The 26,126-nt window shown below is 43.3% G+C and overlaps 1 protein-coding gene and 1 non-coding gene across 2 annotated transcripts in view; one reads left to right on the forward strand and one right to left on the reverse strand.

Annotated features, from left to right (window-relative positions):
• The window catches only part of LOC128842499 (tetratricopeptide repeat protein 38-like), a 38,402-nt gene that overhangs the window by 8,499 nt on the left and 3,777 nt on the right, over positions 1 to 26,126 (forward strand). The window contains exons 4-13 of the mRNA XM_054038550.1: positions 84 to 255; positions 1,409 to 1,582; positions 2,660 to 2,735; positions 3,993 to 4,112; positions 7,715 to 7,774; positions 8,515 to 8,553; positions 9,514 to 9,595; positions 10,543 to 10,708; positions 24,490 to 24,649; positions 24,925 to 24,998. Coding sequence (XP_053894525.1) covers positions 84 to 255; positions 1,409 to 1,582; positions 2,660 to 2,735; positions 3,993 to 4,112; positions 7,715 to 7,774; positions 8,515 to 8,553; positions 9,514 to 9,595; positions 10,543 to 10,708; positions 24,490 to 24,649; positions 24,925 to 24,998 — 1,123 coding nt within the window. The remainder of the gene's footprint in view (positions 1 to 83; positions 256 to 1,408; positions 1,583 to 2,659; positions 2,736 to 3,992; positions 4,113 to 7,714; positions 7,775 to 8,514; positions 8,554 to 9,513; positions 9,596 to 10,542; positions 10,709 to 24,489; positions 24,650 to 24,924; positions 24,999 to 26,126) is intronic.
• Positions 8,346 to 8,485, reverse strand: LOC128830715 (U4 spliceosomal RNA). Its single transcript, XR_008443661.1, has one exon. It is a non-coding gene; the product is annotated as a U4 spliceosomal RNA (small nuclear RNA).

Genomic DNA, 26,126 nt, shown 5'->3' on the forward strand with positions numbered 1-26,126 from the left:
TTTATCTCAATAGTTTAGCCTAGAGCTTCTGCACCTGCTAAATTACCTATAGTGTCTAAATTTTTCCATGCTGCTTTCTTCAGCAATGGGACACGTGATTGCCAATGGCTTGGTTCTGATTGGCACTGGGAGTTCAGTGAGGTTAGACAAAGAGCTGGACGGTGCGATGAAAAAGATGATGGCACTCTCAGAATCGCAACCACTGACTGAGAGGGAGAAGCTACATGTGTCTGCACTAGACATGTTTGCCAGTGGGTAAGTGGTTGGTTTTTAGGGGAGGGCTGAAGAGGGTTTGGTTTTATCATTCAGACGATGTACAGCATGGTTGCATGTTGCCCTTTCTGTTCACAGTTTTACTGTTATGTTGGCATCTTTCATTCCACTTAAATGATTGATTAAATGCTTAATCTAGAATAGAAAGCAGTGCCACTCAGTAGTACAGCTGGCAAGAGATATTGCCTCCTTTTATCTTGGAGAGTCACCACAGGTTACTGTCACAGTGACACATAGAAACTGGTTCCTAAGTTTAGCTCTCCCAAACTATCTGCATCTAATTAGCCAACAATACTATAATGACAAATATTTCTATCATGCCAGTATATTACATGTAATTAGTTTAAAGTCTTCTGTATTTTAAAACCTACTAATAATTCTACTATTGGAATAATGACTTAAAACTAAAACCACTCAAGAGGCTAAATCTTTGGCCATTCTAAACGTTGAGCCTAACTTTCCACAGACTTGGACTATAGAAGCAAAAATACAACCGTCTTGTCTTATTATTCTATTTATAGACTCTGTTTCCTCTAAAAAGGTGAGACGACATACAAGGTGTTGGAAGCCCTCCACAAAAATGAGGACTTTGGGGAATTGAATGTTTACAGGAATATATTGAGCTTGTGTATTCTCTAGACAATATCAAACACTATTAACTTTTGTTATTTGTTTATTATCCACATGGGGGATATTAGCAGTAAAAATATTTGATAACAAAGGTAAGAAATGAGATCACTAAAGTTCTGATCCATGGTGTTTGGTTTGCATGTCTGGACCCCAATACCTGTGTGGAGCCACATTGACTTTAGTGAGGCTCTCTGCAGAGGTAATGGTCTTTCCACATGGATCAACATGCAGGATCAGGGCCTAAAAGGAACTCCCTCCCCTCCCCCTGTTGCAGTGCATTACTAGTAACAAACAAAGAATACCATATACAGGTTGTCTAGAAAGTGTTCAACTGTCTTCATGGTGCAGTCATGTATACTAAGAATTCAGAAGTATTCTTGCAAGCTAGGGAATTGTCAGTAGATTTCCCACTTGCCACAGTAGTATAAATTTAGAAATAATATTAGATTCAGGCAGTTTGGTCATGCTGGCCTTGTCAATGATTAATATGTGTTTTTCTCTCTAGCCGTCTTCCTAAAGCTTGTGACATATGGGATAAGATTCTGCTGGACCATCCAACTGACATGCTAGCTCTAAAATTTGCCCATGACACTTATTTTTATCTGGGATATCAAACACAGATGCGAGACTCTGTTGCCCGGGTATATCCCCACTGGACACCTAATATTCCACTTAGTAGGTATGCAAGAGTTGATCTTCGGATGATGTCTGTGGATCTCTACTTCTGGTGTGCATGTGCTTTGTATGCATAAATTCAGATGTCTCTGGCCAGCAGTGTCTGTAGGAGCAGCACACAAACCCTGATTGTTCCTGTAATCTCTTATCTGAGGACAGATAAGGGAGTTGTAAATAACCAACCTGGCTTTAAAAATATGCACATAAGAATTAACATCTCTTCTTGCTTTCCTACTCACCCACTGTTCAATTGTTTTTAACTGAGCTGTTTCTTTGAATGTCCTCAATGTTTTTCCACTCATGGAATGTGCCAGCCGGTACAGCCTAGATGGTGAAACCTTCTCATAGCATTTCCAGATAGAACCACTCATGTGCCCTTCCTCTCCTTCCCCTCAGTGTTCCAGAACATTCTGAGGGGGAGGATATAAAAAGATGCATGGTGCTTTGTGCTGCCTCAGTTCCTTCCAACCGTAGCAACAGAAGGACATGAACCTCTTCAGATTCCTTGTATCCACAGCTCGCTAACTAGTTTCCTAGCTTAATTTAGTTACTGTTTTTTAGGGAGTTAGTCTTAAATTAGGTTAGTTAGAGTAAATTTATACGTTTTCTGTAAATTGTTAGTATAATCCTAGATATGTCTTTGGTGCCATCTACTAGTTCTGTAGCAGGTCAGAAGCTAAAGAGGCTTCCATTGACTTCACTGGGGTCAGGTAAATTGCAGGACTTCAGAAGAGAGAAGCAGAGCTGAGAGGGAAATGCAGTCCTGGGATACAGTTGTAATTGTTATCCAATAGAAAATCAATAGTACTCTATATCTTACAAAGGTCTGTGATTTTATAGTTGGCACAACACATGAATACATGTCTTCTCAGTGTTTGCTGGGAAAGAGAAAGTTGGTCATTTCCTGCATATGCTAATTTTTGTAGGAGAAAACAATTAGATTCTGCGCTCTTTTTCCTTCTTCCACTATTTGGTATTACACTGTTAGTAGTAAGTGTTATTTTGTATTAAATTATTTTAATGTGTTTTGTAATATTAGCTTCATCTGCTTACTGCTAAATGGGTTTTTCTTGTTGTTTAGCTATGTGAAAGGCATTTTCTCTTTTGGACTGATGGAAACTAACCTTTTTGATCATGCTGAAAAGCTAGCCAGTGAGGTAAGCTGGACATCATTGGTACTAAAAGGTTTTAAATTATTATTCTTATTTAGTATGCAAATGTTTGTTTGCGAGAGATGGTTTATGACCATTTAAAATTAACTAAACAAAAGTAAGCAACTGTACTGAAATTCATAACTATTCTTGTGCTACATCTTCATAATAATGACTTTGCTATTATAGGTGTTAGCTTTTAAAAACTCAGAAAAGGAGATTTCTCCTTTTTCTTCAGTTTTTGCTGGCTTTTTTAATTCAAGATTGGTGGGGGAGAGGAAGAATGAGAGTGGAGATCAGAAAGAATCTTGCTACGCAAGCTGGAGAGACTAAAATGGAAACTTGTCATTGAGAAATACAGCATATATGAGACCTGTGTCCACTTGCCATCAAATCTTAGTGGAGGTCACAGAATATCAGCAGTACAGTAGGTTAACCTGATGAGCAACTTGTATAATGCCTTGGTAAATTGGATATACCTCATTCATGCTTTATAAAGATGATCTCATTATTTGCAGTGGGAATGAAAAGCTGGCAACATATCCGTATGACAAAGGGTCCCTGTAATTTGAGAAACCTATGTAAAGTATAGCACAAATAGAATCAGTTGACACCTTGGTGTATTTTCAAAGGTTCATTTTTTTGCCAAACTGCTTTTACGTGTCAGATTGCTGAAAGTAATAACAAAAATTAAATCTTTTATTTTATATTAAATTGTCAATAATTGAAATTGGGGAAAATTTTTACAGATGAGTGGGAATTGTTGGAATGGTAAAGATACATGTATCTGATATTCAGAAGCTAGCGAAGCCTTTGTTCTTGTTATAGGAAAAGTGGTTAACTGCAAGGAATTGTATTATTATTTTCTTTTAAAGCAAGTGATCAGCTCATATGCTCACCATATGGATGGTGTGGGGATGGCTTTGTGCTGGCCACGTGACTCTTCTGAGGCTGAAGTGTAAGGAGAGTTTGTAGGATGAAGTGTAATTTGGTGGTCTTGATTAAGGCCTTCATTCTCTAAAACTACTGTGTAATTCTTAATCATTGTTAAGCAGATGCCAACAAGTGAACTCCAGTAAACGTTTTTCCCGTTTCTGCTGAAACCAGTCTCACAGGATATGATTGAAGTTATTAGCAAGGATATACTTAATACCTATTGTACCTGAGAAAATAGTCTTCAATTTCTGTACTAGTGACAGTATGTACAGCTATTTGTAATCTACCCAGTACACATCATGGTGTTTTCTCTTTTCCCACCATCAGGCTTTAGCTATAAACCAGTCAGATGCATGGTCTGTCCATACCATAGCACACATAAATGAAATGAAAGCAGACCTGAAGAATGGGTTGACATTTATGAAGCAAACTGAAAACAACTGGAAGGTAAATTTCCTTAACAGTTCCTCTGAAATTGCTGGCTGTGGGGTTTTTCCCCTCCCACTGAATACTAGTGATTCCTCTTTATGTGCTTTTCATCAGATCTAGTACAAAATTCACAGGAATACTTTCACAAAGAAGAGGAAGCTGCTGCTTCAGTGTGGAACCTTTTTTCGTGGCACTTGGGAAACAGGCAGAAAATACAACCACAGTTCCACGTTTCAGAAATTCACTCTTGGTATTAATCATGAAAAAATTAGCCTCAGCACTTATGGCTGAGATTGGTAATGCACAATTAAAAAAAAAATTAGCTACCCCTCCTCCCTCGATATTTCTATTTTCTTGGCCCGGATAAAGACACTTAAAGGAAATAGATGAAATCCTGGCCTCATTGAAGTCAATACAAGTTTTGCCATTGACATCTATGGAAGTCAAGATTTCCAGCACGCCTAAGAGAATGGAAAATTATTTACCTGTAATTCTACTTCCCTGAAGGCACCATTCACAAAGGATTCTCACTTCTGATTTCGCCCTAACAGAAAACCAGGAGTAAGAATCCTGTGTAAGATGTTGCCAGAAAACAAAAACTGAGAACTGCTTTTTCATTGTAAAGACTTGATGTAGAATTCTAAGATTTCTAATTCAGCCATTCAGAATTTGTCCTGAGATGAAACATTGCAGACAAGGGGCCAAATTCTCCTCTTTCACACCAGTGTAAATCTGAGAGTTTGTCTGCATGGAGATCTCAGAAAAATTAATCTGCATTAACTAAAGGTGTGAATTTAAAATGGATTAGTTAAACTGCATTAAATGCCTGTATGGACACTCTCAAAGTGGTCTTAATTTGGTTCAGTTTAATTTACTTTTGAAGAGAATTAAGATCAACTGAATTTCTTTTGCCATTGACTTCAGTGGGATCAGCATTTCTATCCTCTCCTCAATTCATCTTATTTTACCTAGAAATATTGTGGTAAATCCTGGTCTTCAACCAGTGTCTGATCTTACATATAAAATGTTTTACAATTCATAAGCACAAGAAGATTAGACATTTTAAGTCTTAAAGAGACATGGCCAATGTTGGTAGGTCAAACATTTTACATCCCACTTGTGATTTGGATCTTGAGCAATGACCGCCCTGCAGCATTAAGCAGGGGGATGTTTGGCTGGCAGGCCGAGTGAGAGTGAAGGGAATAGTGCTTTATGACTGGGGGTGGGGGAGGGGATAGATGAAAACTGCTGCAAAAGGGGCAGAGTGGTCACTGACCCATCCCCTGGGAATGCAGGATTTGAAAAGGGGCAGCACGGTGCTGCGAGCCTTTTACACAGACCAAGGCTGAAGCAGGACCCACCCTCCCTCTCTTTTAGGTGAAAAATACCAGGTTTGGTCAGTGCCTGCTGTGGGCATTATGCTAACTGCCCCATTTTTAGAGGGGCTGAGAAGGAATTTTTCCCTTACCACCATATTGGCTTGGGTGCAGTTGGGTTTTTTTTCGCCTTCCCGGCAGTGGGTTCAGGAAGGGCTCTGTTCATGCATGACATGACGGGCGGTAGGCCGTATGTCGCAACTCATTATTTAAATGTAGGGCAGATGTCCAGTGCAGGTACTCTGTAGGGAAGGTATACACTGACCAGATAAATGGCTTGGAAAAGGACTTAAAAAGAGGTGTTCAGTAAAGAAATTAACAGGGGGCGGTTGAGGACTCCTACGATTGGCATGGCAGGGCCTTATACCTTTTGCTGTTATTTGATTCTTATACAGTATTCATCTGGCACAGGTCTAGTCCAGTGCGCCTTTTGGACACTCAACAGATTGCTGTGGGAGAGGTCCAGACAGTGAATTCCCCCTCTTTGTTTAGCTTCCCTTGGTCTCAATAGGCTGCAGCAGTGTTTCCCCTCTTTGGACACATTTCCTGAGCACCAACTCTCAGTCTGTTACCTCTTTGTGGAAACGAAGCCCCAAAGGCCACTTGACTTATGCCCCCAAGACCACCACTGACCTCCAGAGTATCCCCCTAGCTTAAGCACACCCTTTCCCAGAACTCCTTCCGAAAATGGGAACCTTCAGACCCCTCTTCAAGGGGCTATGTGGTAGGTGTAATCGCTTAACACACAAACAGGCAGACACTTTGCATACTGTCCCTCCAAGCACTAGAGAGTTCCACTATACACAAGGAGCAGAGTTGTATAAAAACGGTCTAAAATGTTTTTGGGTTGTTTTTTGAAGTTAGAAATATTAGGAATATCACGATTGGAACTATAAACAGAAATCTTTCTGAGTGCTCATTCAAAGTTCAGGGATGTCATTTTAGAAAGGGCTTTTTAAATTCCCCCTTGCAGAATGACTTTAACAGAACAACAACAAAAAACCCCAAACAAACAAGAACACCCTAAAAATGTAACAATAGACAATTTGAGGAACATTTTCAGAAGCACCTAAGTGACTTAGGGGCCTACGTGCTAGTTCACTTTTGGAAATAGGACGTAGGTGCCTACATCACTTAGGTGCTTTTGAAAATTTACCTTCTATCCTCCCCAGGAAGAGAGGTGTAGATTTTGCATGAACTTTCTTGCTGGTTAGTTTTATTTTGACCAACACATTCAGGAGCTGCGTGGCTCTGTATTTTATTGTTTTATTCTCTTCACCCAAACTGTTCCACTAATGAAATAAAGCAGTTTGCCCTTTTTTTCCTTCCTCTGAATTAGAGCAGCCCACAGGACTGCACTGCCTTGGGCAATTACAGTTTAATTGTGTATGACACTCATAATTGGCAGCACTAAGCAGCTATGTTTTATTCATGGAGGGGGACCCAATAATCTTACCTGCATGACATTTGAGACAGATTATTGTATAGGCCGAATTTAGTAATGTCATTTTTATGTCAGACGCGTAACCATCTGACTCAGTAATCCTTTTGCAGCTTAATATTAAACAAGTGATGATAAACTACTGGCTTATGTAAATATCATAAAATGCTGACATCCTGAGAACACGGGTGCTTCTCAGAGGTTAATATTGCAGTGGTCACCTCTTAAATGAGCACATTGTCCTCCTTGTGATAAGATGAATTTTAACCGCCCTGCTGTGCAGGAATAGGGGGGGTTAGAGTCTTTGTGATTTTTTTGTGCTTATTTGAGTTATCCTAGATGTATTGTTGACGCAGATTCTTGGCTGTTACACTGGTGGAAGCCTGCTGTTTCCAATGGGTTTGTGCCAGTGTGATGGAGAGGAGTATTTGACCTTATGCTGTCAGCTTGTGGCTGGACAGAAAGGTGTGAAATTAGTCCTGTCAGTTTGGAGGTTTTCCAATAAAGATGTTGCAGAATGAGGTAGAGTCTGAGTCAAAATGCAGTTCTGCTCTGAAAAGTGGCTCTGTAGAACTTGTATTGTGAGATTCCATATTTGTGTGTCTCTACCCACAAGGAGCAAGTGTATTGAATAAGAGGGTTCCATAGTTAGTTTTCAGAATGGAACAATCGTGTATGCTCCTTGGTTCCAATATCCACTGATCTATTATGCCCTCTGATTTATTGCAGGAGAAGAGTGCCATATAAAATCAGCTGGAATATGAGTTTATATTGGAAGTAAAATATTTTTTCTCTCTTCTCAGGACTGTGACATGCTTGCTTGCCATAATTACTGGCACTGGGCTTTGTATTTCATTGAAAAGGTAGGAGCACACTTCTACATCTATATGCTGTATGCTCCAGGTGGATGAATAATCTCATATTAGCAGGCAGTCCTGAGCAAAAGGGTATGGACTGCTTTATTCCCTTCTTAATATTTGGATGTATTTATGAATATACTGCAGTATAATTTGTGGTGTTTGGTGCTTTACTAAAGTGTTTTCAAAAGTGATATTTTAGAAGGAAAAAATCTAAAATAATCTGTACGGGAATGTAGAGAAATTACTGAGCTGAGACAATTAAATATTACATTAAAAGCAAATTCACTAATTTTGTGATAGAAAACCCAGTTCTGTAGTCTTTGCATATGCAAAATTCCCATTGAATTCAATACAAAGTTTGCCAGCAAAAAGAACGTAAGGGGCTGGAGTTTGCAAAAATTACCTGAGACTGACCAATAGGGCCATTTATGTTAAAGAATCAGAGATTTTATGTTGTTAAATTCTCCCTATTAAAAGTATTTCAGATGTATTGAAATCTTTTACAAACATTTTTCTATCGAGCGTATTGGATTGCAATACGTACTATGTTTTTATGCAGGATGATTTCGGGAGCTCTTTTTTCAGATACTGAGATTAGATATTGGGAAGAAGAAGAAATAAGCCAGTCACTTATGGACACTGGGAAAAGTTTACAACTAGCAATAATCATGCCTCAGATTAACCTCATTGGCTATGATACTGTATCCTAAAGGTCATCACACAATCCTCCTTTGCTTTTACAGGGTGATTATGAAGCGGCTTTGACAATTTATGACAATCATGTGAGTATAAATCAATTTTGTTTTAATGAAAAGACGTTCCAATGAGAGAGAGTGCACCTGCCTCATTCTTCATATGACACAAAATATATAAAAGTGTGATACCATTTTCTGGTTTTATTTTTAAGTGTTTAATTGGCATTTTAGAGAAATTATTCAACTCAACTGGGAAAATTACATACAAGTTATACAGGTCATCCTACACCAGTGCTAAAAAAACCCTTTATATCACACCAACTTATTTTTATTTTGTTCAGACCACATTTTAGAAACTACTAATTTTTTTAGTGTTTTCCAATTATTTGTATTGGTACCACTTTTATACCCTGTTGTCTTAGTTGCTATGAAGAGGCCTTAAGGGCACCAGAAGAAAATATAGATAATTTTTTAAAGTTTAACATTTTGTAAAATAGTTTTTGTATAGGTCTAAGGTATCATGACTAAGACTGGATCTCACAGATTAACTACCAAGCCAGTTACTAGTTTGGCTCCAACTTCCTTTGTCAGGTCTTTTCCTTTTTGGGTGACTTGTTAAAGTTCTCTCCTGCTTGAACTTTAGAGGAATTTTTCTAAAATAATTCACAGTAAATTAACTAGGAGTCAGCATAACAAGTCTGTTTTGGTGTTAAACTTTACAAAAATACCTTGTCCTACCTAGTAACTGTTGCAAAGTATAGTAGAACTTATGGCTCCATTTTGGGAAAGCAGAGCTCATAGGAAAAAGCAGTTTTCACACTCACTGTATTTGATTTTATAAATGGGAAAACAGAGAGAAAATAATATGAATATTATGTGTGGATTGTTCTATTTCTGAAAGATGTGATTAGGTTTGTAACAAAATAGCTCTATCTGGAAGAGTAAAGAGACAGAATTAATTTTGAACTGTCATAGTAAGTTTGACTCTCAAATTAACTTCCCACCTAAATATATGTAATGCAGTTTAAGAATGCTTTCTGATTGCAGATTGCTCCCAGATGCATGTCCAGTGGAAGTATGCTAGATGTAGTAGATAACTGCTCCATGCTGTACCGGCTTCAGTTGGAAGGTAAAGAACTGTTGTACTTGTGCTTCTTAAAATAGTAAGATAAAACTCCTCCTTGTGCTCCAACATGCAGAAGAAGATTTACAAAAATATATAGAGCAACTCTGAGCAGTGGGTTATTTTAGAGAATAAATACTTGAAAGAGCTGCTGTTCTTGGGAGCTGAGTTTTAAGTTTCTATTAACATGCATTACCATTATTTCTCCCTAGAGTTTATTACTTTCCTGTGAGTACAGAGTTCCATTCAACTAAGTTAACATAGATCACGTTTTTCTTTTTTTGGCAAATTTCACTTTCTCTGTCCCCAGAGATCTGTTTTTCAGCCTCAGTTTAAAAGGTCATACATATAAACTGTTAAACGGCTATTGGCTGCTCTTATAGTCAATATCAAGCCAACACTAATATTTAGTTCTTAATTTTGATATTTGAAATAAGTAGTCCACTGTAGGTATTGCATTATTCGAACAGTTCCATGAGACTAAATATACAGCCAGCAGAGTTTTTACTTTCTAAAGTGAAGATGAAGTTAGAGTTCCAGAAAAAAATACTAGTTCCTAAATTGTAAATAATAATTTTCACAGAACTCTGCTACAGCCAGTCATGCTGCACATATTTATATATGCAGTCCAGTATTAGTAATCAAATGCCACAGACAGATCCAGAATGACAACTGTGGGCATTATCCTCCTTCATCTGTGTTCGGGGGAAGTCATCTATCCCATGAACCTTATCTAAAGGGGTACAGGACATCAGTGACCGAAGGTGGTTTTGGAGATAAGCAATAAAGTACTTGCTCAAAAGTGGGAGATACGACACTGAGTGCTAGTTACAAAGTCTGCTGCGTTGAGAGGTGCTTTTTAAAGCTTACAAGGCTGAATGAAACTGGAAATATATGCTAAAGAAATTGCTTTGCAGTGGAGTCTTATTTTAAATCACGTATTTTACTCCTAGGTGTAAAGGTAGGAGACAGGTGGAATGAAGTTATCCAACTCACAAAGAAACACTCCAAAGATCATGTTCTGTTTTTCAATGATGTCCACATTCTCATGTCTTCGCTAGGAGCCAAAGACCACAAAACCACCAATGAGCTCTTAACAACTCTTCAGGAACTTGCCAAGTAAGCAAGTGAATTAAAATGTTGTTCTGAATAAATATTTTCCCATTACAAGGTTTATTAGTATTATAATTAATTGCTTCCAGTTTGCTAGGTACCATAATATTTTTTTTTTTTTGGTTTAGGCTGTTATAACTTGAACTCTGGTTTCAGCAGGGTGTTGTCTCTGAAGTTATACAATAAGGATTTCCTAATGGTTACTTTTTACCGTGAGTGTGTGTAATTGTCTAGAGTGTGTATTTAATCTTGTCAGAGAACAGCATCCTCATCCCAGCACTGTAGGTTTTTTGCTTTGAGTGGTTGTGGCATCTTAACCTGTAAACAGGGTTGTTTTCCTTACAATGGTATATACTAGGGATGTAAGTGTTCATTGCTGAACAGAGGCATTTCTCTTGTAAAGTAGTGAACAAACTTTACAAAATAAGCCAACTACCTATAAGGGCCCTTTTTGCTCTGCTGCATCAATTTAAAACATTGTTCTGTATTCATTACCAGATATCTATAAAGTGTCCATATTGATAATCCTATATTTGCTATAGGTATACAACAAATTATCATTTTTACATGAAATGGAGTTTAAACTGCTGCCAAAATAATTTTGCTAAGATTTGGCAGTTTGATTCTTCAATACTAATTTTAATATTTTTGTATTTCATCAAAATAGAAAAATATTTATCACGTCCTTGTTTATGTATGGAAAAAAAAATATTTCTTGCTCTTATTTTGCTATTGATCACCATCACAGGCAGTATGAGAATGACAATCCACTCTTACATTTTTCCCGATTTTGTTTTATGTACACAAATTTTCGATGGGTGAAACTGATTTCCCTTCATTCTTCAGTGTACAATCTGAGCCAATTGGTGCTTTTTACTTCTTACCTTTTGGGGCCAGATGCAAGACATTTGTGGCATAAAGGTACCTCAGAACACTTTGAAATGGACAGGACTAGCAAATAGGTAGCCACCTACAATGGCAGCTGTTTTCACTTACAAAAAAAAGGGAGAGCATGTGATTTGTCTTTCAGTTTGCAGAAGAGTAGAGTATTCTGGAGGGAGAAAAACAACAACCCTCCCCCACCCTAAACACAGCTTACTAAAAATAGAGATGGTTTATACATAGCATTAGAAAAATGATAGGGCCTTTATATTATGGTTCCATTTATAAATGGTCTATAAAAGGTTACTATGTGATTAAATGATGTTAAAAGCATGTTACAGTTGTGTTAAAGATGATTATAAGCACAGTAGAAAGTGTTTTAGATAAGTCATGGTTATAAGCAACTTATTGAACTCTTGAAATCACTAAGGCCTGGTCTACACTAGGCGTTTATGTCGAAGTTAGCGCCGTTACATCGAATTAACCCTGCACCCGTCCACACCGCAAAGGTATTTAGTTCGACATAGAGGTCTCTTTAATTCGACTTCTGTACTCCTCCCCGACGAGGGGAGTAGCGCTAAATTCGACATGGCCATGTCGAATTACGCTAGGTGTGGATGGAAATCGACGCTAATAGCTCCGGGAGCTATCCCACAGTGCACCACTCTGTTGACGCTCTGGACAGCAGTACGAGCTCGGATGCTCTGAACTGCCACACAGGAAAAGCCCCGGGAAAATTTGAATTTGAATTCCTTTTCCTGTCTGGCCAGTTTGAATCTCATTTCCTGTCTGGACATCGTGGCGAGCTCAGCAGCACTGGCAACGATGCAGAGCTCTCCAGCAGTGATGGCCGTGCAATCTCAGAATAGAAAGAGGGCCCCAGCATGGACTGATCGGGAAGTCTTGGATCTCATCGCTGTGTGGGGCGATGAGTCCGTGCTTTCCGAGCTGCGATCCAAAAGACGGAATGCAAAGATCTACGAGAAGATCTCTAAAGACATGGCAGAGAGAGGATACAGCCGGGATGTAACGCAGTGCCGCGTGAAAATCAAGGAGCTGAGACAAGGCTACCAGAAGACCAAAGAGGCAAACGGACGCTCCGGATCCCATCCCCAGACATCCCGTTTCTACGAGGCACTGCATTCCATCCTCGGTGCGGCCGCCACCACTACCCCACCAGTGACCGTGGACTCTGAGGATGGGATAGTGTCCACGGCTGGATCCTCGGACATGTTAGCGGACGGGGAAGATGAGGAAGGAGATGAGGAGGACGAGGCAGTCGACAGCGCTCACAACGCTGATTTCCCCGACAGCCAGGATCTCTTCATCACCCTTACAGAGATCCCCTACCAACCCTCCCCAGCCGTTACCCCGGACACAGAATCTGGGGAAGGATCAGCCAGTAAGTGTTGTAAAAATCTAAACATTTATTTGTAACAGAACAGGAATATTAACAATTTAAAAAATGGGTTTCTCATGATTAGTTTGATTAGCTTAACGGTTCAGTCATGGGCAGTGCAACTATTGAAAAAAAATCTAGCAATGTCCGGTTTTGCATGATTGTCCTGCCCAAGCCGCTCTACTGGTTAGTCACTGCTACAGCAGCTACAGTAAAATGCGGTCTATATGTCCGGGGATGGAGCAGAAATCCTCCTGTGACATCTCGAGGAAGCTCTCCTGGAGGTAATTGGAAATCCGCTGCATTAGGTTCTTGGGGAGAGCGGCCTTATTGGGTCCTCCGTAGTAGGACACGTTGCCACGCCACGAGACTATCAAGTACTCTGGAATCATTGCTCTGCACAGCATGGCGGCATACGGCCCTGGTCTTTGCAGGCTTTCCCGGAGCATTCTCTCTTTCTCGCTGTCAGAGATCCTCATGAGGGTGATGTCGCTCATGATGACCTGCTTTGAATGAGGTAGGGGAATGTTAGTGTTGGGACTGCTTTGCCGTTCCTTTACAGAACTGTAACCGCTGGTTTGCAGCCACGCGGTGGAGGCGGGAGAGGGGCAGCCGAAAGGGATCGTTCCCGGGGACAGCCGCGAGGGTGTGGGACAGGAGCAGACTTCCTGCTTGCCGAATTGCTGGCAGCAGGGACTGACATTGATTTCAATGTGAAATGAGGCCATTGCTAATATTAAAGTTTTAAGCTGCCACAAGTCTACGGCTTACCATGTCTGCCTGCAACAGAAATTCCGTTGTCCTGACACGGTTCTCAAATGTGCTGTGCAAGACCCCAGGCACTGAATGCGAAGGCCGAGAATTCGACCTTGTGCTGAGTGCGCATGTGAGAGGTGCTGTGCATGGTCTTGTTAACAGAGAAAGACTATGTTCTTTGTTCACAACTACATTTATCTTTCTGAGGAATTCACTCCCTTTTTCCCATTCCCACAGCCCCATCTGCGACTGTCTCACAACCTAGCCTGTCATCACACTCCCAGAGGCTAGCGCGGATTAGGCATAAGAAGAAGAGGACACGGGAGGACATGTTCTCGGAGCTTATAGCCTGCTCCAGAGCCCAGGCAGCACAGCAGACCCAGTGGCGGGAGAACTTGACCCGAATGCACCAAGCCAACATGGATCGGGAGGAGAGGTGGCGTCAGGAAGACCAGCAGGCGACTCAAACCCTGCTTGGACTAATGAGGGAGCAAACGGACACGCTCCGGCGCCTTGTGGATGTTCTGCAGGAACGGAGGCAGGAGGACAGAGCCCCGCTGCAGTCCATCTCTAACCGCCCTCCCCCGCCACCAAGTCCCATACTCCCCTCACCCAAAGTGCACAGAAGGAGAGGCGGCAGAGTCCCTGCTAACTCTCACTCCACCCCTGCAGAGAGCTCGAGCAGCAGAAGGCTCTCATTCCCCAAAATTTGACAAGTTCTTTCCTTCCCGCCTGACACAAGCCCCCGTCCAAGTTTCACTTTCCCAGTTCCATGTTTGGTTGATAATAAAAAATACGTTTCTGTTAACTACTGTTTCCATCATGTTCTTTTGCAGGAGGGGGGGATAGGGGGTTGGTAATTCGACAGGACAGTCACCTTTGGCAGGGTATATAGTCGGGGGCAGGCACAGCAGCAGGGCACATACATAGTGCAGTGATGCAGTGACTAGTTACCCTGGTTAGTCTGGGAGGTTGTTTTCATGTTATGTGGTGGGGGGTGGGTTGCTCTGTGACTTTGTGGCAGGGGAGGGCAGTTACAGATCTTAAGCGGCGGTCCTTAGGCAGGATCACAGAGCCACACAGCAGGGGATCTGTAACCGTCCTCCCCCTGCCACAAAGTCACATAGACCCCCCCATACACACAGTCCCTATCAGGAGGGGTGACAGGCTCCGTTGAAACAACCATCCCACCGCAGCGGAGCCTGTCAATCCTTGAGTTTAGAAGCTGCATTCGCGCCACTACAGTACACCCGCTCCGCACCACAGTCTGCGTCCCAGTTTTAAAAAATTCCCGCGAATACAGTATTAAAGAAAACGGTGTGCTTTAACAAAGTAGAACTATTTTTATTTTGAAATGTGTGTTGGAAGTGGGGTGAAGGGGGTATGTAACTGGATAGGATAGTCAACATTAACTGGGCAAAGAAATGGGGGCAGGTTTAGCTTCTCAATACACAAACTTTAAAGTCACAGGTTACCCTGCTCACTCAGGAACTTTGCTTTCAAAGCCTCCCGGATGCACAGCGCTTCCCGCTGGTCTCTTCTAATCGCCCGGCTGTCTGGCTGTGAGTAATCAGCAGCCAGGCTATTTTCCTCAACCTCCCACCCCGCCATAAAGGTCTCCCCCTTGCTCTCACAGAGATTGTGGAGCACACAGCAAGCTGCAATAACAATGGGGATATTGGTTTCGCTGAGATCACAGCGAGTCAGTAAGCTTCTCCATCTCCCCTTGAGACGGCCAAAAGCACACTCCACCACCATTCTGCACTTGCTCAGCCGGTAGTTGAAGAGTTCTTTTTCAGTGTCCAGGGCGCCAGTATAGGGCTTCATGAGCCAGGGCATTAGCGGGTAGGCTGGGTCCCCGAGGATGACTATAGGCATCTCCACATCCCCAAGAGTTATTTTGTGGTCCGGGAAGTAAATACCTTGCTGCAGCCGTCTAAACAGACCAGAGTTCCTGAAAACACGAGCGTCATGAACCTTGCCCGGCCATCCCACGTAGATGTTGGTAAAACGTCCCCTGTGGTCCACCAGTGCTTGCAGCACCATGGAAAAGTAGCCCTTTCTGTTAATGTACTGGCTGGCCTGGTGTTCCGGTGCCAGGATAGGGATGTGAGTTCCATCTATGGCCCCACCGCAGTTTGGGAATCCCATCGCTGCGAAGCCATCTATGATCGCCTCCACGTTTCCCAGGGTCACTACCTTTGGCAGCAGTACATCAACGATTGCCTTGGCTACTTGCATCACAACAACCCCCACGGTAGATTTGCCCACCCCAAACTGGTTCGCGACTGACCGGTAGCTGTCTGGCGTTGCAAGCTTCCACAGGGCTATGGCCACTCGCTTCTGGACAGTCAGGGCTGCTCGCATCCGGGTGTCATTGCGCTTCAGGGCAGGGGACAGCAACTCACAAAGTTCCAGGAAAGTTCCCTTCCGCATGCGAAAGTTTCGCAGCCACTGGGATTCATCCCAGACCTGCAGCACTATGCGGTCCCACCACTCAGTGCTTGTTTCCCGGGCCCAGAATCTCCTTTCCACGGCATCAACATGACCCATTGCCACCGTGATGTTCTCGGCGCTGGGTCCCCTGCTTTCTGAGAGGTCTGTGCTACTCTCAGACTTCAGGCCATCACCGCGTTGACGTAGCCTCCTCGCCTGACTTTTCTGCATCTGCCTCAGGGAAAGGTGTATGATAAGTTGCGAGGCGTTGAGAGCGGCCACAACTGCAGTGATGGTTGCAGCAGGCTCCATGCTCGCAGTGCTGTGGCGTCCACGCTGTCACTGACTAGAAAAGTGCGCGAACTGATTTCCCGCCGGCGCTTTCAGGGAGGGAGGGCGGGAGTTATGGACGGATGACGACAGTTACCCAAAAGCACCCTGGACACCTTTTTTTTACCCAGAAGGCATTTGCGGCTCCACCCAGAATTCCAATGGGCAGCGGGGACTCCGGGAACTGTGGGATAGCTGACCACAGTGCACCACTTCCAATGTCGACGCTTTCCCCGTTAGTGTGGACTCACAAAGTCGAATTACTGTCCTTAGTGTGGACACACACGTTCGACTTTGCAATATCGATTCCAAAAATTCGATTTAAGTAAAATCGAACTACTCTCGTAGTGTAGACAAGGCCTAACAATCTTCCAAAAAAAGAGTAATGCCTGCTACCCTTTTTAGAACTGGAACCTTAATATCAAGTGTGATGGATTTTTGTTTTGGACATAAAGTTGCAGAACAACTCTGATTCACATTCTGTGAATATGATCCACTGAGGCTTTAAGAGATTAAGAAGAAAATGTGAGAAATGTAGAGTTGAAAAACCGCGTAATCTGGTTTGCCTACTACTAGCAGATCATGATGGACTTTTTTTTCTTTTCTATAGCTACTGTCTGAGCTGTAGAACTTAAACTTTAGTGGATGGCTATTTTGTAGAACATTTAATGAGTTTACACTTAGTACTGCTAACCCTTCACCCAGTGCTACAGTACTTTGCTCTGCTTGTCTGCCTCTCTTTACATCTTTTATTATAACATTGTCATTGTTGTAATTGCTGTGCATTGCAATAGTCCGAACCATTATAAAACTTATTTTTACTTTATTTACATTATAAAGCATATCTTGATATGAATAGGCATATTTGAAAAACTAAATATCCAGTTAAACTTGATGTTTACTAAGCCAAGATGTATTAAACTGGACTAGTTACTCATGTCAAGAATATAAGTTACATTACCTATTTTAGAAACTATTTGTATTTGTTTATTTTATCTAAACATAAAATTCTAAGCATCCAACAGCCTGCTCTATATTTTCAAAACTTTCTATTATAGACATGGGATGAATTTGAAGATTTTAAAGATATATTTGTATATTCTCTTTGCTTGCAGCTGTACATTGCATATACATTTTTACCTTGTGAGTTTTCATAAACTTAGTGTGCCTCTTTATCATTATTCATTTGTATTATAGTGCCTAGAATCCCTAGTCATGAAACAGGACCCTGCTGTACAAAAACAAAACAAAAAAACAGTCCTGGGCCAACTAGCTGACATTCCAAGTAGTTTAGGAGTACTGTCTCTCAGCTATTTGTGGTTAGCTCCTTCATCAAATTCAGTAGCATAAATTTAGCACTCCATTTCAACAGGGTTAAGCTGTTTTATGTTGTTATAAAGATTTCTAATGGTCATATACTAACAAATCTAGAGCTAAGAAAATGCTTCAACTGACAACAGATAACTATACAAATTAAATTTTAAACAGAAACCTATATTCCATAAGACAGACAGGCACAGCTTAATTTCGTTTCCCTTTGTTTTATACTGGGAATTGGTAATAAACTGGATTAATGAATAATCTGTTCTACTGGGTCATTAACCTGTTGACTCTTTCCCCGCTCTTGGGTGGATCAGTGTGCAAACAAAATTCTCCATTGTGTTGTGCTGGGGTGGGGTGAAATCTGTTGAAGTTGCTGGGTGTAAAACCTGCCTTTTATTTAGGATAATGTAAGAATCAGTTAGGCTCCTTTTGGAATAAGATAACTGAAACAACAGGAGCTATTGCCCAAATCACAGGCCATAAGCAAAGCTGGTCAGAAACTGAGCTTTGTGGATGCAAAGGTTTGCTGGATATTGGTGGGTGGGTGGGTGTGAGTGGCACTCTGACAGAGAAGGCAATCAAAAAGCCAAGGACATCCAGAAAAGCTCTTGTAGCATGACTCTGAGAAAAATCTGAGAGCGCTTTCTGGGTCGAGTGCTGGGTTGGCTGGAAAAAGAGGTTGGGAATATGGAGCAAAAAAACTGGCTTCTGTTGTATGTTCGTTTCCTTTTGTGTTGAGGGAAACAGGACTCTGTGTACGTTCTTGTTAATAAACAGGTTTGCATCAGGAAATATCTGACTTTATCATTAAGGCTGCAAGTCTGTCCTGCAGGTCACGGAAGTCACAGATTCCGTGACTTTCCAGGATCTCCATGACTTCTGCAGCTGCAGTGGCCAGCGTGGTTGACCCCTGCAGGGGTGGTCCCGGGGCCAGCTGCTGAGGCACCCCTGGGGCCAGCAACACTGGCTGCTGCTCGGGCGGTCCCGGGCAGCTAACTCCGGAGCAGGAGCGGTCCCTGGAGGCAGTGAGCCACCGGAGCAGGGGCCAGCCACCGGCCCCCCTGGAGCCACAGAGCAGCAGTGCCCAGGGGCCCCCAGAGCAGATTCAGTCAGGGGTATTTATAGTAAAAGTCAGGGACAGGTAACGGGCCATGCTTTTTGTTTATTGCCTGTGCCCTGTCCATGACTTTTACTAAAAATACCCCTGACTAAATCTTAGCCTTATTTATCATCAATATCTCCTCTGAGTGGAAACAACCTGCAAGGCCCCCGATGATTGGCTAACTACTCAGGTCAAAAGAGGTTATAGAAAGGATGTTTTCACTTGTCCAATTAAAATACTTAAGATTTCAGAATTTTTAAAGTTACAGCGAATAAGGTTCTTCTTTGAGTATATGTCCCCATGGATTTTCTGTAAAGGATATGTGCGCTCCCCGGCACTCTTGATCAGAGACTGCAAAGTAGCGTCTATGGGCCAGTGCGTGCACAGTGCAGCGTCTTGTGCTTTGAATGAGGGCAAATAAGGAGAGGTGAGGCCACTGCCACTTAGTTCCTTCTCAACCACCTGCAGCTCAAGATGGAGCATTCTGCTGTCCGCAGCATTCAGCTTCCTGCCTTTCACCTTGGGAATCCTTAATTTCTTATTTACTTCATTATTTTATAGTTTCTCTATTTAGTTTCATTTGGTTACTCTTTATTTTATTTAGCACTATTGTGCTTGCAGGGGCAAGGAGGGCTTCCTGACTTCTCCTCTCTTCATGGACCTTTCTTTTGTGCCAGAGCACAACTTGTTACGCCCAAACCCCCAGGTTATAAGCCCTGTCAGACTGCCATCAGTCCTTTCCCCATAGTGACAGACACTCAAGTTGCCTGTGGTGTTTGGGGGACTCCCAGGATCCTTCTAAATGAAAGGTTTGTCTGGGTTTAAAGGGTAGAGTAAAAAAAGACAGGGAAATTAGATGTAAGCTCCTGTTAATAGAACATGATCTAACTCTGGAGAGGTCTGCTCCCCCCTCACCCCCCCGGTGCATTGATCTCTATGTCACAGGTCGCCTTGGTCTCCATTGTAGTCTTGGTTATGGCCCCAGAGAATAAAACTCGAAAGAAGAAACATACTCCTTTTCCCTGCCTGGAGAGGTATAAACCATTAAACCCGCTCTCGGGAGACCTCTTGTCTCTGTAAGGGTACAGTAGAGGCACCGACTGAGTCCGGAACGGAGGGATTGGTACTGTGGAAGAAGTCCCACTTGGACAACATATCTACCACCAGAGTAACCACCACGGTTGCACCACTGACAGCCCTGTGTGTATAGCAGCACTGCAAGGGATCATCTATGCCCCAGCACCGGCAGCTCAGTGTACATCTGAGGTGAGAGATGATTCTACAACCACCTCCGTACTGCAACAGCCTCCATCTCACCAGTCAGCATTTCCACTTCCAGTACCGACACACACTTTGTCTGAAGGCTATCAGAGACCTCCACCTCCTTCCAGGTTCCTTTCTTCAGAGGATTTCATAATCTCTGATGAGCCTGAGTCTCCAATACTGAGTTGATTTATTAGAGCCACCTCTCCAGTACCACCCTGACAGCTGCAAGTTGAGACTTGCTTAAGTCGCCAGCCTGGTTAGGACAATAGAGAGCCATCCCCCCTTTAGCTCAGAGGAAGATTCGTGGGACTCAGAGATCTCAGTTCAGGATGTTATCCTGGTACCATACTATCCTACTCACGTGAATCCCTTTCATGAAGAGGATTCTAGGGTACTACCAAATACCATAGGCTCAGTGACTATGGTTTTCATTGGAGTCCCTTCCCTTATCCCCCTCCCCAGTGGGGTTGCTGTGACTCAGGGGATCCCTACAGTGACCAGTACTATTGGATACCTGAGAAAAAGTCATTGGTATTGTACCTGCAGACTGTCCTCTGGTACTGTACATCACGGTACTGCGCACTTCTCAGGTACCAGATGATATACAGGAAGAGAAGAGTTTCAGGTCAAGTACATCTCACCTCCCTCTGTAAGGTCATCTCTGGATGAGGCAATAATGCCACCACTGCAGTCCTACACTGGTGATTTCAAAGCCTTTCAGGACTTCATGAAGAGGCTAGTGGATTCTCTTCAAATCCCATTTGAGGAAATCCAGGAGTTGAAACGTTCCTTGGTGGACATCCTGAATATTAACCCATCGATGAGGCATTGTTATCGCCCGCATACTCTCTATGGCAAACACCTGCCATAATGCTATTAATGTGTAAGTGGGCAGATAAGAAATTTTATTAAAGCTAATGCTAAAATTATATAATACATAGGTTAAGAAAAGAGTGTCTGTACAGCTGGGTATAGTGCTTAAATTATCCAAAAGTACAAAGGTTGGTTTAAAAGTAATACAATACATATAGTACATAATCAGCAATAACCCAAATAAGATTAATAAATTTAACGATACAATTTAGATATTAGCATCCAAATATTCGGGCACATCACTCATAAAAAGTTATACAGAGAGTTGGTTGTGGAAATCAAATATAGCAATAAGTGAAGATTGTCCCTCAATAATTGAGAATTTAGGATAGGTTGTCCGTTAGAAGATGCAATCCATCAGGGAAATATTTCAGTTACTTTCCCGACTGCGCTTCTCATCGGCACTCCAGCTCATCTCTCCTGGTATTGCCGATGTCCGGTGATGTGTTCTAGATAGATGTCCCTTGACCACCTGATAGCATCCGTCACCATGAGTTGCCACATCAGCTGAGTGTAGCGTTGACCGATTCCGTATTCTCTGAACACTCGCGCGTTGCTGGGGTCCCATGCGTGCAGGACTCTGACGATCAGCACTTGAGTTTGAACCTTGTAGCCCCTAGCTCTCAAGGCACATCACCTCAAACTACATCCCACCGAAAGGAATGGAATACTACTCCCACCCCAGCCCCAATTCTCTTGTAGTCAGCGCAGCCAACGAGAGAAGCAGTCAATCTTTCTCTAGGCCTTTTCCATATAACAAGAAATCCAAGCGGCTGGATTTGCTGGGAGGAAAGAGCTACTCAGCAGCTGCTCTCCAATTTTGTATTGCCAACTACCAAGCCTGAATGGCAAAACACAACTTTAACACATACTCCAAGTTTACACACTTTGTTGAGCACTTGTGACAAGACCAGAAAGATTCAGTTTATCCCCTGGTTACAAAAGACTTCCTGCCAGCTGGTCTTCTGCGGCTGAGATAGCCTCCAGGGCCATGGTGGTGATCATGAGAAGAGCATCCTGTCTCCAGTCCTTGGGTCTTCCGAGAGAAGTACAGAATAAAATGGAAGACCTGCTGTTTAAAGGGCCTAAGTGCTTCAGTGAACACACAGACTCCTCCCTCCATACACACACAGATTCCAGAGCAATGTTGCGGTCACTAGGGATTTATGTGCCTGTGATTAAAAGGCACTTTAGTAGATCCCAAACTGCTCAAAGATCAAGATCATTCCAGTACCATCACCACGCTTTCCCTAAGTCTCAGGAGCGCTTCTGGAGACTGCTGAAACCACAAAAACGGGGGCCACTCAACCAGATGCTCCCTATAAAAGGCATTTTTGACACCTCAGTTGAAGGCATCAAGCAGCCTACTCCATCGGATCAATTCTTGTATGACTACCCTGCCTTTTGGAGACCAACTTTTCCACTACTTACCAGCCTGGGAATCGCTCACCTCAGACAAGTGAATATTGGAGGTTGTCAAAGTGGGTTACTCTGTTCACTTCCATTCCACTCCTCCCTCCCCATCCCCTTTAGGGATGCTTCTCATGAGGAAGTTGTAAGATAAGAGGTTCATTCTCTTCTCCTCCTGGGAGCATTAGATCCAGGTTCACTAGAGTTCATTGGAAGAAGGTTCTATTCCTGTTACTTCCTTGTTCCCAAGAAAGATGTAGTGTGGAGACCAATTCTTGACCTCATGACCTTGAATAACTGTGTCCTAACACAACACTTCAGAACGGTGATACTAGTTACCATAATCCCATCCTTAGATCCAGGAGACTGGTTCATTGCCCTCAACCTACCGGACACCTATTTTCATGTAGCCACCCACCCCTCACACAAGCACTTTCTGTGTTTTGTAATAGGGGCAGATCACTGTCAATATTGAGTTCTCTCTTTTGGACTGTCCACAGCCCTGAGGGCGTTCACAAGGATTCTTTCAGTGGCAGCCACTTGCCTCTGCCACTGGGGACTATGGGTATTCCCATACTTGGACAACTGGCTTCTCAGAGGCCGGTTGCCCAAGAGGTCCACTTGGCAATGTCCAGGGCATTAACACTATTCTGATCTCTGCGCCTTGTATAACTCTGTCCTTATAAAAGGTGGTGTATGGTAGGTCAGCCATCTGCGCTCTCAGCTCCCCCATTCATCTTGCTGAGGTGATGGCAATTAGGAATGAAGTTTTGAGGGAGAGGTGGGGAAGGGAGCAGACAGCCGTTGGCTCAAAGAGAGCTCTACTTAGGGCATTTAGAACCAGGCTGGGGTTCCACTGTAGAACTGGGTGTCAAATCAAAGCAAACATGTTGTGTAGACCCTTCAGGAATCTGGCTGCGATAGGGTGGGCAAAGACTGAGCATCCCTGGATGGATGTGGGCCAGATGTACCCTGACAGAGGCTCATACGATGCCCCCCTCACTTTCTCCCAAGGGTGTCCTTTGAATATAATGTTAACCAGGAGCTTCCCCTGTCAGTGTTCTGCCCAAAACTGTATGCCTCCATTCCTTGGACATCAAAAGAGCCCTTGCCTTATATCTAGACAGGACTAAAACCTTTGGGCCTCTCCTGGGTTATTTGTGTCATTCATAGAAATGAAGAAAGGTCAAACCAATTTCCACCTGAAAGCTGTCTAAGTGGGTTTTGGGTTGCATCTTGACCTGCTGGTGTGCAGCCTCCTTCCTGAGTAACAGCGCATTCCACTGGCACTCAGTCCACTTCTGGAGCTCTACTGAAGGATGTTCCCATAGCAGAAATCTGCAGGACTGCTATTTGGTCTTCTGTCCATACTTTTGCCAAGCATTATGCCATCTTACCTCTGCCAAAGATGACACCTCCTTTGGTGATGCAGTCCTACAAACTGTACTGGACTTCAGTCACTGTTTGGGAGTTTTCAACCATGGAGCACCCACAGGGACATGTACTCGAAGAAGGAGCGGTTACTTACCTTACAGTAACTTGAGTTCTTAGAGAGGTTTTGTCCTGATGAGTGCTCCACCCTCCTTCCACGCTGCTGTGGATCTTCTGGCTTCATGGTCAAGAAGGAACTGAGTGGCAGCCGGCTTGCACCTCCTTATATACCCTCATTCAAAACGCAAGGCACTGCTCTGTGCAGGCCTGCAAACTACTTTGCAGTCTCTGATTGAGCGTGCACAAGCGCATGTACATCCTGCAGAGCAGCATCCTTAGGGATAAAACATCTCTAAGAACACAGTTACTGTAATGTAAGTAACCTCCACATTTATTTAGCAAAATGTACAGAGTGTGTGTTTGATTTGGTTCCGTGTAGCACAGTTCCTTAAACTCGGTGAAACTAACTTGCGCCGACAGTATCATGCTGCAGGAGATGACAGAGCAGCACTAAAGAATACAAGTGCTGCAGTCTGACCTTCTGCTTAGTTGGCAGTTAACTCCTTTCCTGTTCTGCAGAGCACCTGGTGAAGACCATGAGCTGGAGCTGGCTCCGAAGTTGGGGTTGCCACTTTGCCAGGCTTTGATAGAGTTTGACAATGGAAATTATGACAAGACAGTAGAATTACTTTATCCAATTCGCTACCAGCTCTTACAGATCGGAGGCAGCAATGCTCAGGTAAAGGGGTTGAAGGGTTTTTTTAATTGCATTTGGGTAGGGCTTGTTTGTATTTCATGTGTTACACTTCCCTTTTAGTTTTCCTTTTCTAAATTTGTGATAATTGAGACAAATTTACAAATAATAAATACTGTGTCTCAGCTGCTTAATGTTGTTGGGAGAAGTAGATCCCTCCTGGATGGGTTTACCCAGCCCCTAGAAACCAAGAAATTGTCACTTGCAGCATTTATTACTAAATATTAACTTATGTTCATTTTTGTGACTTCTCTTGTCAGAGGGATGTTTTCAACCAGCTATTGATCCATGCTGCTTTAAATTGCAAATCAAAAGCCCATCAGAACATGGCCAGGTGAGTACCACTTGCTAAAATATGGACTTCTGGACTCCATGATATATATCAATAGAAATAGTATTTATGAAAGCAGAAATTGTCAATATTTTTAAACATTGTAAATTGTAAGTAAAATTATATGCTAGCAAAACTAAAGCTATGTAGTATTACATTTAATCTTTTAGGGCACAATCTGCAGCAATTGTCAAATATTAACTTTGTTCAGCTGCTACAAACTGGGCTGGTCAATGTTGTCAGTTCATTGGCAGTCGATAGTTCAGCTACAAGAAACTGTGGTGAAGGCTGGGATCCTGGCTGGGATCCTAGAGACCCCCAGCTCAGGCTGCGAGGAGGAGGATGCATCCCCAGCCACGGAGGAGGCTGCTCTGCTGCTGAATGGCTCCTACCTGGACATGGAGCTATTCAGCAACAGGGTGGTCTCTTCCTCCTCAGAGTGCTGACTGGAGGGTCTCTGCTCCACTGGGCCAGGACTGCAGCCTTTCCCGCACTTTGTGCCTGTGGGGATCAGGTGTCACTGCCCCATTCACACACCAGTCAGGAGTCTGGGAGCTGTCCCTGGGCAGGAGCTGCTCAGCAGTGGAGTGACCTCCCCTCCCACTGGGCCAACACGACCACAGCCTCTCCAACACCTTCTGTCTGTGGAGATTAGACTGAGTGTGTCACTGGCCCCACATAAATGCAGGGAGCCTTCTGCTGCTCCACTCTCACAGCCCCACTCTCTCATACCCGTGACAGTGGAGCTGCAGAGGGCTACCTGCATGGCCACAGGACCAGTGACACCCGATCCCTGCCGGCTCAAGGTGTGGGCAAGGCTGCTGTCCTGGCAGGGCAGAGCGGACGTGACAGTGAGGCCGCAAAGGACTTAATGCATTTTAGCAGGAGCTATTCAGCTGTGCAGTGGCCTCCCCCATGGCCAGGGGCTCCTAGTCCTCCTCCTCGCAGTCCTGGCTGGGGGTCTCTGCTTGGCCCCACCAGGATAGTTGCCTCCCCCCACACTTTGTGCCTGCAGGGATTGGGTTTCACTGGCCCTGAGGCAGCCCTATACAGCCGCGCTGTTCTGGACCTGCTCCCTCACTCCCATGACAGCAGAGCTACAGAGGCCTCCCTGCGTTGCCACTGGGCCAG

The sequence above is a fragment of the Malaclemys terrapin genome, chromosome 1 (assembly GCF_027887155.1).
Source record: "Malaclemys terrapin pileata isolate rMalTer1 chromosome 1, rMalTer1.hap1, whole genome shotgun sequence".
Taxonomy (NCBI): Eukaryota; Metazoa; Chordata; order Testudines; family Emydidae; genus Malaclemys; species Malaclemys terrapin.